At 43.9% G+C, this 13,253-nt stretch overlaps 1 protein-coding gene across 1 annotated transcript in view; it reads right to left on the reverse strand.

Annotated features, from left to right (window-relative positions):
* DDIAS (DNA damage induced apoptosis suppressor) overlaps positions 1 to 13,253 on the reverse strand; it is a 54,701-nt gene that overhangs the window by 16,459 nt on the left and 24,989 nt on the right. The window contains exon 4 of the mRNA XM_089676776.1: positions 10,877 to 11,032. Coding sequence (XP_089532902.1) covers positions 10,877 to 11,032 — 156 coding nt within the window. The remainder of the gene's footprint in view (positions 1 to 10,876; positions 11,033 to 13,253) is intronic.

Below are 13,253 nucleotides of genomic sequence, written 5' to 3' on the forward strand. Positions count from 1 at the left end.
CTAATACCAATGATGGGGCACTATTCCTCCAACTAATACCAATGATGGGGCAGTATCCCTCCCACAGATACCAATAATAGGGCACTTTTCCTTACACTGACAACAATGATGGGGCACTATTCTTCCCATTAATACCAATAATGGGGAACTATACCTCCCATTATTATCACTGAAGAGGCACAATTCTATCAACTAATACCAATGATGGGGCACTATTCCATCCACTGACGCCAATGATGGGGAACTATTCCATCCACTGACACCAATGATGGGGAACTATTCCTCCCACTGACACCAATGATGGGGCACTATTCCATCCACTGACACCAATGATGGAACACTATACCTCCCACTGACACCAATGATGGGGAACTATTCCTTCCACTGACACCAATGATGGGGCACTATTCCTCCCACTGACACCAATGATGGGGAACTATTCCTTCCACTGACACCAATGATGGGGTACACTTCCTCCCAGTAATACCAATGATGGAGGACCATTCCTCCTCCTATTAACCACAGGCCCTATGCAACTAAACATCACACCTGAGGCATTGTTTACTAAGGTTGATGCTGGGCCCAGGACATTTTTTACCTCCACTGATCACAATCCAGACCCTTCAAAGTCTGAAGGTCAGTAAACTGCCCTTTTGCTTGGAATGTTTGGAGACCCCTAGGCTGGATGATGCTGGGTGTCCTCCAGCCAGGAAATGAGACGGGCTCTATCTGATTTGCTGCAGCTTTTAATACACTATGTGAGAAGCTCACAGTGTGCAGTGAAATCAGAGTAAGACATTTCAGTGAAGAAGAGGAGCCGGTGCAACTGTGCAAGACAAAAAGGGAAGCTGGAGTTCAGCTTTAAGTTTGGGTTGACATGCCTTTGAAGTGAAAATGTCAAGTTTTGGCACAATAATATCTAGTTGGGAAATAAACATAGTTTTGTAAACAGAATATAATATTTTTATCAGTGGATCTTTAAACTATTTTCAGCTACAAAACAAGCGGAGATGTTTGTTCATTCATTTACATTTTGATTGTCTCCGCGGTACATCACAAATTACATGGTAACAGCGAGATGACATTTTGTTTAAAACATCAAATATTATCTGTCATTTAAATGAAATGGTTGATGTTCAAACAAATGTCCTATCTGCACTCGTCTTTTTTTTTGTTACTCGTTATCTGGCAGATTTACCGCGACATCCTCAGAAAGGCTGGTAGGATGGCGGCTGCCGCTCACTGTGAGCGGAGCTAAACAAAATCTCACTGCTTGGCCTGAACTAACTTTAAAAAGATAGACAGAAGCTTCAGTTACATAGATACGTGGAAGCTGCAAACGCTACTGCAAAGTGGTAATCTTCCCTCCAGGGGTGGACTGACACCTCATGGGGCCCCTGGGCAATAGGGGATCATGGGGCCCCTGTGTCCTTGCCCAAACTCAAAAAAGCCTATGAAAAAGGTACCAGGAGCATCTCATGGGGCCCCCTACTGACCCCGGGCCCTCGGGCAGTGCCCGAGTTTCCAAACGGTCAGTCCGCCCCTGCTTCCCTCATTCCTGGAAGTACCAGCACTGAGACACAGAACGGCTGAAACTGAAAGAGAGGTTACCTGCAGGCTGCCCTTTCTTTAAAATCACCGAAGATCCTCTTTAACCCCTTATGCAGGATGGGTTTTTTTTCCTTCCCTGGACACTTTCAACCACTTCCAGTCCGGACACTTTTACCCCCTTCCTGCCCAGGCCAATTTTCAGCTTTCAGAGCTATCACACTTTGAATGACAATTGCGCGGTCATGCAACACTGTTCCCGTATGAATTTTTTAGCATTTTTTTTAGACAGATAAAGCTTTATTTTGGTAGTATTTATTCACCACTGGGATTTTTTTTTTGCTATGTAAATGAAAAAGTCCAAAAATGTTTTAAAAAAAGTGATTTTCTTATAACATTTTGCAAATAAATAATATTTCATCATAAATCTTGGCCAAAATGTATTCCGTTATCTTTTTAGTAAAAAACCCCAAAATAACCCAAATTAGTTTATAACCAAAAATTATAATTTTTAAACATTTTTTATTTTATTTTTTTATATTATTATTTATGTTTTTTTCTACACCCTGTCACCCTAGCAGTACAGTGTCCCCTACTTGTGGGGGGTGATGAAGATTTTTTTTTTTAACACTGATTGCTTTTACACCCATAAAGGCTGTAAAAGCAATCCTTTCTCCTTCTCTCTGGCTGCATTCTTGCAGCCATTAAGAACTACTGTGTGAGCTGTGATTGGTCACAGCTTGTCACATGGTACAAGGCTGTTGTGAATAGCCTTGTACCATGTGACCCCTGTGATCATTCACAGATTTCACACGTAGTTAGCAATGATGTCAGAAGTGACATCTTGCTTACTACTCTGCATGTGATCACTGATTGGCCAATCAGTGATCACATGATCGGGACCTCGCAGAGAGGTCCCATCTGATGATCAGTGTTCCACTGTGTCCAAAGGACACAGCGGGCACTGGATCACGGTGCTGCACGCTCCCAGGGAGCGCGCACAAGCAGGGGGCAGGGAGGTCATTTATAAATGGCCACCAGACCCTGCACTGCCACTGTCCAGCTGTTTATATACAACAGCTGGACGGGAAGTGGTTAAAGGAGTTTTAGACCCTGTGACTCCATTACTGGGTCTCTGTGCTTCTCTAAGTAATGCAGGCAGATAATGCCTGGTGGGAGGGGCCAGCAGGGTGCTGTACATAGCTTCTCGAAAACATCAAAGCCCCCTTGCCTCAAAACTCAAGTACCTTCGCCCTAATGCAAGCAGTGGGCTGGCTCTTGGGAGGATTTATGCAAATATCAAAACGCCTTGATCGGTAGGTGCCAGGCCGGAGAAGTGGGTGTTCATAAGTAGACTGTATTTCCATGTAGACCCTAGGTAATGCCGACTTATGATGCTGGGCCTCCATGGTTGAAAGAACTGAAAGCCAATAGATGAAAGAAGAGGACCAGAGACAGGTTGGGAAGGAAAGAGCTAGATGAATGTCCTCCAGCCAGGAAATGAGGTAGGCTTAATCTGACTTGCTGCGACTTCTAATGCACGTTGCGAGAAGCTCACAGTGTGCAGTGAAATCAGAGTAAGCGATTTCAGTCCAGGAGAGGAGCCGGTACAAGTGTACAAGACTGAAGGGAAGGCTTGAGTTCAGCTATACAGAGACAGAACTGTAGGAAGTAAACATGATGGTAGATTTTAGACATCAATACTTCCAGAGTTTAATACACAATATATTGCCAAAATTATTGGTCCAGCCCTCCAAATCATGTGATTCAGGTGTTTCAATCACCTCCATGGCCACAGGTGTATAAAATCATCACCTAGGCATGCAGACTGCTTCTACAAACATTTGTGAAAGAATGGGTCGCTCTCAGGAGCTCAGTGATAGGTTGTCACCTGTGTAATAAGTCCATCCGTGACATTTCCTGGCTACTAAATATTCCACGCTCAACTGTTAGTGGTGTTATAACAAAGTGGAAGCAACTGGGAACAACAGCAACTCAGCCACCAAGTGGTAGGCCACGTAACATGACAGAGCGGGGTCAGTGTATGCTGAAGCTCACAGTGCGCAGAAGTCACCAACTGTCTGCAGAGTCAATAGCTAAAGACCTCCAAACTTGGTGTGGCCTTCAGATTAGCACAACAACAGTGTGTAGAGAGCTTCATGGAATGGGTTTCCATGGCCGAGCAGCTGTATCCAAGCCTCACATCACCAAGTGCAATGCAAAGCGTTGGATGCAGTGGTGTAAAGCACGCCGCCACTGGACTCTAGAGCAGTGGAGACATGTTGAGTGTGGAGTGACCTATCACGCTTCTCTGTCTGGTAATCCGACGGACGTGTCTGGGTTTGGCTGTTGCCAGGGGAATGGCACTTGCCTGCATTGTGCCAAGTATAAAGTTTGGTGGTGGGGGGATTATGGTGTGGGGTTGTTTTTCAGGGGTGGGCTTGGCCCCCTAGTTCCAGTGAAGGGAACTCTTAAGGTGTCAGCATACCAAGACATTTTGGACAATTTCATCCTCCCAACTTTGTGGGAATAGTTTGGGGATGGCCCCTTCCTGTTCCACCATGACTGCACACCAGTGCACAAAGCAAGGTCCATAAAGACATAGATGAGCGAGTTTGGGGTGGAGGAACTTGACTGGCCTGCACAGAATCCTGACCTCAACCCCATAGAACACCTTTGGGACGAATTAGAGCAGAGACTATAAACCAGGCCTCCTCCCCCGACATCAGTGCCTGACCTCACAAATGTGCTTCTGGAAGAATGGTCAAACCTTCCCATAGACACCCTCCTAAACCTTGTGGACGGCCTTCCCAGAAGAGTTGAAGCTGTTATAGCTGCAAAGGGCGGGGCCAACTCAATACTGAACGCTACAGACTAAGACTGAGATGCCATTAAAATTCATGTGCGTGTAAAGGCAGACGGCCCAATACTTTTAGCAATATAGTCTATATTATAAAAACAAAAACTGAACTAGAGAGGCTTTTGTTTTTTTTTCTGCAGTTGTATTAAGATATACAGCGATCAACGAAAGCACCAGACTTACTCTGTAAGAGACTGACTGCTGTAGATGCACAACAAAGGGCAGCAAAGAATAAATGTGCCGAAAAAGTAAGATTCCAATTTCCTGACCTGGGTTTAGGTTCTGAATCGCAACCCTCAGCAGAGGATTCTGAGAATGTCAGTCGGCCATGCTCTTCAGTACAACACTGCAAGATGTTCTACCAATGCCATGGCACATCAGTCTGTGATGCTGAGGATCTGAGCTGTTCTGCTTCTGAATGGTCACGTGATCTCTCACGATGCATCATTGTGGCTTCAGGTTCTGGGCCGGAGTCATGGCACTAGAAGATCTCCCCAACCCCACCATATTTCCAATAAAGTGTATGCAAAGGCATCATTTTTTCCTTATTCTGCATAGAGTGGTGAAATGTTAGATCTTCTGTCAAGCTTTTATTGTGGGGTCCCCACTGGGGAGAGGCACCACTCAAGTTGCCCTGGTGACCATTGTCAGAGACTGAAAGCAAATGAGAAGCCTTAAAGTGGTAGTAAACTCATTCCTTGAAAAATCCGCTGACAGGCAGGCTTTTGATAACAGAAGAGACCATAGAGGTCATAATGTCATAAATGTCCCACCGTCTGTCAGTGGGAAATCTCTCTAGCCAGACAACCCATACATTTGCTATCCAAAACTAGAACTAAATGTTTTGGCTACACATACCCCCTTTTATATAAATAAGTCGAGGTATAAATCCCCAAAAAAAACATTTCTGGTAGTTCACTGCTCCACTAACAAAAAATATAGATTTTTAACTAGTTTTTCAGTGTGATTTAAAGAAGGTCATTCGAATTTTTGTTGTACAGTTCTGTCTACTACGAGACAAAGTACAATCAGCAGTTTGTCTTATGTTTCCAAGTGTTTTTTATCCATAGTTATGAGTGCCAACCTGTCCTCCTGCCACCGCAGCTGATCCAATAACAGCTTTGAAGGAGACGGCTGATTCACAGCTGCAGCTTGTCTCAGCCGTTAGCACTTTCCCAAGACGAGCAATGGCAAGAGAAATGCAGAGCATTGCATCCTCCCTCCCTATGCATTCCTCTTGCCTTTGGTTGCCTGTGGAAAGTGCTCACAGCCTAGACAAGCGCAGCTATGATTCAGCCATCTCCTTCAAAGGTGTTGTTGGAAAAGCTGCAGCAGCAGGAGGGCAGGTCAGTACTCATAACTATGGATAGAAAACACTTAGAATCATGGCGCATAATACTACATGTACAATGTCTCATAGGGGAGGGAACTGTTAAATAAAAATTATAACGATAGATCTTCTTTAAGATACCCCCTTCCCCCAACCCCAAAGTCTTATACTGCCTTGTCCACATTGCTGCCTGACCCCCATTGTGCAGCCCCCTGGTAGCGTCCGTAAAACTATCTTGGCTGGTCCTGTACTTCCATGCACTTGCATGGAAAATTCTGTTGATTCCTATAGAAAGATCATCTGTGACACATCCCAATAGTGGATGGTCCCTCCATAGGACTGAATGGGAGTTTTGCAATGCATGTGCAGAAGAAGAAAGAAACCACCTAGGAAAGTTTGCAGCAACAGCTATGCAACTTTCCACTGGTGGCATACCATGGATCTCGAAGAAAGATGGACAGGTGAGTATAATGAAGGTCATAGATTATGCAATTCTCTTTCCTTCCACCATGGGTGAAAGGAAAGAAAATTGCTCCATTCCCCCATCAACACAGTCAGTGTTGATGGAGGAATCCCTCCTACAGCGCTATTGTGGTCTGCCGACAGGGAGCCTTCTCTGCCTGCAGAACACAATGATCAGTGCTAGCGGCTATAGCCACTGGCAGTGATCGCATTTAAAAAATCCAACATGCTGGTTGTACTGAAGTCGGCTTCAGTACAACCAGCTTGCCCATAGATGGATCGAAGCTCAGCCTGTCTCTGCTGAACCGGTTGAAATTCAATCTTAACATCCCTGGCGGTATTCCCGAGCGTAGCTCGGGAATGAGTTTCAGCACCACAAGCAGTAACCCTGAGCTACACTCGGGAATACCCTGCATTGTTGCTCCGGGATCTCTTCTTCACTTACCTTGCCCTTTGCTCCCACGATGTCCCTCCTGCAGTGTCCCTAGCAATGTCCTCCGGCCGATGCCGGCATCCGTCTTCCGGGTTCCGCTCCCTGCGACGTCTGGACGTACGGGGACGGAACTGGCAGGAAATTTGAAAGTTGTAAAAGTGACATTCACTAAAATCACACAGTAAAACCTTAGTTTATCAAACCATTTCAGATACATTTTGTCCCGAGTGCTTTGTCCTGTGCCCTGCCTGCATTTTTACTGTTCTTTCTGCCTGGAAACTGAGAAATGTCCATGGCGTCCAAAAAGCGTCCCTTTAGGTCAAAATCGGTTTTAGACCGGCTAGAGAACAGCGATAGTAAATCAGAACCACTTGCAGAATTGAGTGATAATGATTCGTGGGGGAAATTCGTCATCAGACACTGAAAACGATTTTGCGACTTTGCTCAGTGATGTGCGAACTTGGCGCTATATTTCAAATTTCAGTGTTTTTGGTTTGATTACATTATTATTATATTATTCATTTTTATGATTATTTATTAAATTATAATTTATGATTTTGTGTTTCAAATTTCAACATACCCGGGATGTTTACTAGACTCTTGTTCGGACAGATTTCAGGGAGTTATTCCTAAAAATGATAGGCCTACAATAAAAAAATACATATTTCCATGCAAAAAAAATGTACCGCTTTGAGCACAGAAATATGGACATAATCAGACCGCTAGGGAGGTAACGACTTTGAAGGAGGATGCTGGGAACAAAGCCTGAAGTGTGCTCTGCTTTTCAAATGCCTGCATGTGAATATACCCAATAGTACTGAATTACCTGTGCAAGGAATCAGCGCTGCTTCCAAACATCCTCTTCAAGCAGCTTCCAAACACTGTGATAATATGAAGCTTCTGGTCCTCGGCAACTTTCACACATAGTTTGTATCTATAGTGGCCATTAAATTTTATATATATATATATATATATATATATATATATGATACTTACTGGAAATAGGCTCATGTATATACAGTACATCTATTTAAATCTGTTTTGGAAGGGAATGTTTTAGTGCCTCTATTGTGATTTGTTTTGTTAGTAGCAATAGTGTCTCCTGAGATTTATCTTATTAATGGCAATAGTGTTTTCTTTGTTATGTTTCCCATTCCTAAATATCTTGTTGGTGGTCTTCCCACGGGCCGGCAGCGGGACTTGTTTGGACAGACTCCCCCACTCGTGTGTCAACTGAGCATATATAAGTGAATTTGAGCTCTTATGTTGGAAGGTATATACATTTGGTTTAATTTTCTCTTATTTTTCACTTCCTCCCCCCCCTTTCTCTCTCCTCTCTTTCTGGGTATAGAGATTTGAGATCTAAGGTCCTTTTGAAGAGGGCCATCCTAGAAAACACGTTGACCTACATTTAATAATCTCTGAGAACTTCCATGCTAAAGTTCCAGTTAAAGTGGTAGAGCTGGCGTCCTACTACAAACTATACACTCACCGGACACTTTATTAGGTACACCTGTTCAACTGCTTGGTAACACTAAGGCTAGGTTCACCTACAGTGGGGCAAAAAAGTATTTAGTCAGCCACCAATTGTGCAAGTTCTCCCACTTAAAAAGATGAGAGAGGCCTGTAATTGGCATCATAGGTAGACCTCAACTATGAGAGACAAAATGAGAAAAAAAAAATCCAGACAATCACATTGGCTGATTTGGAAAGAATTTATTTGCAAATTATGGTGGAAAATAAGTATTTGGTCACCTACAAACAAGCAAGATTTCTGGCTCTCACAGACCTGTACCTTCTTCTTTAAGAGGCTCCTCTGTCCTGCACTCATTACCTGTATCAATGGCACCTGTTTGAACTTGTTATCAGTATAAAAGACACCTGTCCACAACCTCAAACAGTCACACTCCAAACTCCACTATGGTGAAGACCAAAGAGCTGTCGAAGGACACCAGAAACAAAATTGTAGACCTGCACCTGGCTGGGAAGACTGAATCTGCAATAGGCAAGCAGCTTGGTGTGAACAAATCAACTGTGGGAGCAATAATTAGAAAATGGAAGACATACAAGACCACTGATAATCTCCCTCGATCTGGGGCTCCATGCAAGATCTCACCCAGTGGGCTCAAAATTATCACAAGAACGGTGAGCAAAAATCCCAGGACCACATGGGGGGACCAAGTGAATGACCTGCAGAGTGCTGGGACCAACGTAACAAAGGCTACCATCAGTAACACACTACGCCGCCAGGGACTCAGATCCCGCAGTGCCAGACGTGTCCCCCTGCTTAAGCCAGTACATGTCCGGGCCCGTCTGAAGTTTGCTAGAGAGCATTTGGATGATCCAGAAGAGGACTGGGAGAATGTCATATGGTCAGATGAAACCAAAATAGAACTGTTTGGTAGAAACACAACTTGTTGTGTTTGGAGGAGAGAGAATGCTGAGTTGCATCCAAAGAACACCATACCTACTGTGAAGCATGGGGGTGGCAACATCATGCTTTGGGGCTGTTTCTCCGCAAAGGGACCAGGACGACTGATCCGTGAACAGGACAGAATGAATGGGGCCATGTATCATGAGATTTTGAGTGCAAACCTCCTTCCATCAGCAAGGGCATTGAAGATGAAACGTGGCTGGGTCTTCCAACATGACAATGATCCCAAACATACCGCCCGGGCAACAAAGGAGTGGCTTCGTAAGAAGCAATTCAAGGTCCTGGAGTGGCCTAGCCAGTCTCCAGATCTCAACCCCATAGAAAACCTTTGGAGGGAGTTGAAAGTCCGTGTTGCCCAGCAACAGCCCCAAAACATCACTGCTCTAGAGGAGATCTGCATGGAGGAATGGGCCAACATACCAGCAACAGTGTGTGCCAACCTTGTGAAGACTTACAGGAAACGTTTGACCTCTGTCATTACCAACAAAGGATATATAACAAAGTATTGAGATGAACTTTTGATATTGACCAAATACTTATTTTCCACCATAATTTGCAAATAAATTCTTTCCAAATCAGCCAATGTGATTGTCTGGATTTTTTTTTCTCATTTTGTCTCTCATAGTTGAGGTCTACCTATGATGCCAATTACAGGCCTCTCTCATCTTTTTAAGTGGGGGAACTTGCACAATTGGTGGCTGACTAAATACTTTTTTGCCCCACTGTATGTGCGGGTGGTGCTGCTGCAGATCTGCAGAAAAATCTGTGCAGCCGCACCACCCACACAGAAGAATGCGGACCCACGGGCGGGTGCCATTAATTCTAATGGCACGCTGCCCGCATTGGAAATTGCACCCAAACTGGGAACCGAGGTTCCTGTTCGGGCTGCGGTTTCCAAAGAAGTGCAGGGACTTCTTCCCTGCGTGTCCCGGGGCACAAGAGTCCGTTCAAATGAATGGGCTCTCATGCCCTCACAAAACGTGGCCCACTCGAAAAGCGAATATGTGAACCAGGGGTAATTGCTAATCAAGCAATCACATGGCAGTTACTCAATGCATTTAGACATCTAGATGTGGTGAAGACGACTTGCTGAAGTTCAAACTGAGTGGCAGAATGAGGAAGAAAGGGGATTTAAGTGACTTTGAACGTGACATGATTGTTGGTGCCAGACGGGTTGGTCGGAGTATTTCAAAAACTGCTGATCTACTGGGATTTTCACGCACAACCATCTCTAGGGTTTACAGAGAATGGTCCGAAAAAGAGAAAATATCCAGTGAGCAGCAGTTGTGCGGACGAAAATGCTTTGTTGATGTCAGAGGTGAATGGGCAGACTGGTTCAGCTGCGACATTCAGATGGTAGAGTCAGAATTTAGCGTAATCAACATGTAAGCTCTAACGAGCCAGGCCCTCTGTTTCCTCTTGTACCAAATTGTATTGTAACTGTAATGTCTCCCACCATAATGTAAAGCGCTGCGCAAACTGTTGGCGGTATATAAATCCTGTATAATAATAATAATAATGACAGCATGGATCCATCCTGCCTTGTATCAACGGTTCAGGCTGGTGTTGGGGAGATGCAATTGGCACTAGCAAGGTGTACCCAATAAATTGGCTGGTGTGTGTATATGTCTTTTAACTGAAGTGTTTTTAAACTGCGTATATTTAACCATTGGCGAGTATTTAAAGTCCCATCACATGTATTCTTCTCTTCTGTTATGTTCTGTTTAGGGATGATACCCTCCAATGGTATAATCTGCAACTAACACCATTCCCCTACACATTGTTTTTGGCCTAATAGTACTGAATTACCTGTGCAAGTCATCGGCGCTGCTTCCAAAAATCCTCTCCAAGCAGCTTCCAAACACAGTGATAATATGCAGCTTCTGATCTTCTGCGACTTTCACACATAGTCTGTATCGCTGGGTTGCATTCTGATATGTTTTGCCGCATTTCTGACATTGGTATCTGATGGTGGCAGGAAAAAAGGTGTCTTTTAGCAAGAGTCTGTGTAAAGTGGACCTGTCCTCTACTGAAACAGTAAACAGATAATGTATAGCCCAACTCCAAATGAACAAAGCGGGGAAGGCTTATAACCTCCGCCTCTCATTTCCTATGTGGACACTGGGACACAAATCAGCAAGATCTGTCAAACAGGGACACACACAGCAATAAAAAGGACTTTTTAATACTGGCTTGTTGTGTTCCATGTCCCTGCTGGGAAGATTTGCCTTCACTTCTTATGTGCATACTGGGACAGGAAGGAGGAAGCCAATAGAATGGAATCTGCAGAACTGCATCCTCCGTATTCCATACCAGCATGTAGTACAGAACGAAATTCCCCCTGATGAAGCCACGTGACCTGGTGGCGTAACGCGTAGGGGAGGAGCTCTGACGTCACGACGCTTAAAGCAACATACAGCAAGTATTTAACAATACTGGAAAACTTTACTGTGGATTCAAATTTCAACATTTCAATGCGGTTTTAACTTGTAATACATGTGAGTGCACTACTATATTTAATAAATTATGTTTTAAAGAGGATAAGGCACTATATTTTTTATTACATTGCATGGCCATAATACCTATGGAGAAAAATTCCTAAGGAAGCAAGGAGACCCCCTAGTGGGAAGAGGGATATTCCCGTCCATCTATCCGGCTCCAGGACAATCCATAAGGAAGCAAGGAGACCCCCTGCTGGAAAGAGGGAACACTCCGTTCATCCATCCATTCATTCATTCATCCATCCCAGGGAAAGAGGGATCATCCCATCCATTTACCACTTAGCACCATTAAAGGGACACAAGTCTTTTATGACCTAACTTAACGGTCTGGTCATATACACCAGGTGAAAGCACAACCGCTCAAGGTGTACATTATTTTTTATGATTGGTGAACTGCACAGTTAATAATTTTGTATCACAGCACTGGAAGAAGTGTCAAGGTCAAGGATTTAATAAGGACATGTCTGTAGCAATAATATAATTGCAGAGATAACGTTATGCACACTTTCGAAGCTGGACTATTATTTATTTACTCTTTTTTGCAATTGGTAGTGGAGCATGACACCATTTCTGATTTCATGTAGTATAGAACGAGTGGGTAGTACACAAGACTGTGGGATCGATTTACTAAAACTGGAGATGGCAAACTTTGATGCAGCTGTGCATGGGAGCCAATCAGCTTCTAACTTCAGCTTGTTCAATTAAGCTTTGACAAAAAAAAAAACCCTGGAAGCTGATTGGTTTCTATGCAGTGCTGCACCAGATTTTGCACTCTCCAGTTTTAGTAAATCCACCTGTGTGTATTGCTTTACAAATCTTTTGCCAGATAAAACAGTTCCATGTGTTCACCTGTGTATCCGATGGTATGTCTGGATTCTCTCTTTATTCTGTGAGTCACTAAGGAGAGAAACACAACCAATGGATTTTGTATTTTACATGTGTCTTCAGCCTGTGTTACCCTCCGGCAGCCAATGGCTTTTTCATAGACACGTCAATTAAAGTGTGTCTACAGCTAAACCTATTTTTTACGTTTTGGATAGAGTAGGAATTGAACATAAACTGTATCTCCCTATTTAAAGCAGAGGTGTAACCTCCTTTTTCCTAGCCCGGCTCCTTCATTCCCACCTCATCAACATCCCAATGAAAAAAAACCAAATCTTTCTATATTCACTACATATCTTGTTTTAGATTCTGAGACACCATCACTGAGTCTCTGTGCTTCTCTATTCAATCCAGGAAGATCATGGCTGGTGGGAGGGAACTGCAGGGTGCCGTACATAACTTCTCGAAAACATCAAAGCCCCCTGCTTTAGTACTCTTCTCAATACCCTTCACATTAATGCAAGTAATGGGATGGCTTTTGGGAGAATTTATGCAAATATCAAAATGCCTTGATGGGTGGATTTCAGGATGGAGGACTGGACATCCCTAAGCAGACTGCATTTGCATGCAGACCACTCAAGACAAAACTCACACGTGACCCTGGGCCTCCATAATTGAAAGATTCGGAGTATAAGGGGCGGGCCAGTGACAGTAAGGCTTGGGATAAAAGAGCCATGAAATGAGGCTGGCTCTATCTAGCTAGCTACTGCTTCAAATGTACATTGTGAGAAGCTCACAGTGTGCAGTGTAATCAGAGGAAGCAATTTCAGTGGAGGAAAGGAGCTGTACAACTGTGCAAGACT

The sequence above is a fragment of the Staurois parvus genome, unplaced genomic scaffold, assembly GCF_062004578.1.
Source record: "Staurois parvus isolate SC_StPar_1 unplaced genomic scaffold, SC_StPar_1.0 ptg000173l, whole genome shotgun sequence".
In the NCBI taxonomy this organism is placed as follows: Eukaryota; Metazoa; Chordata; class Amphibia; order Anura; family Ranidae; genus Staurois; species Staurois parvus.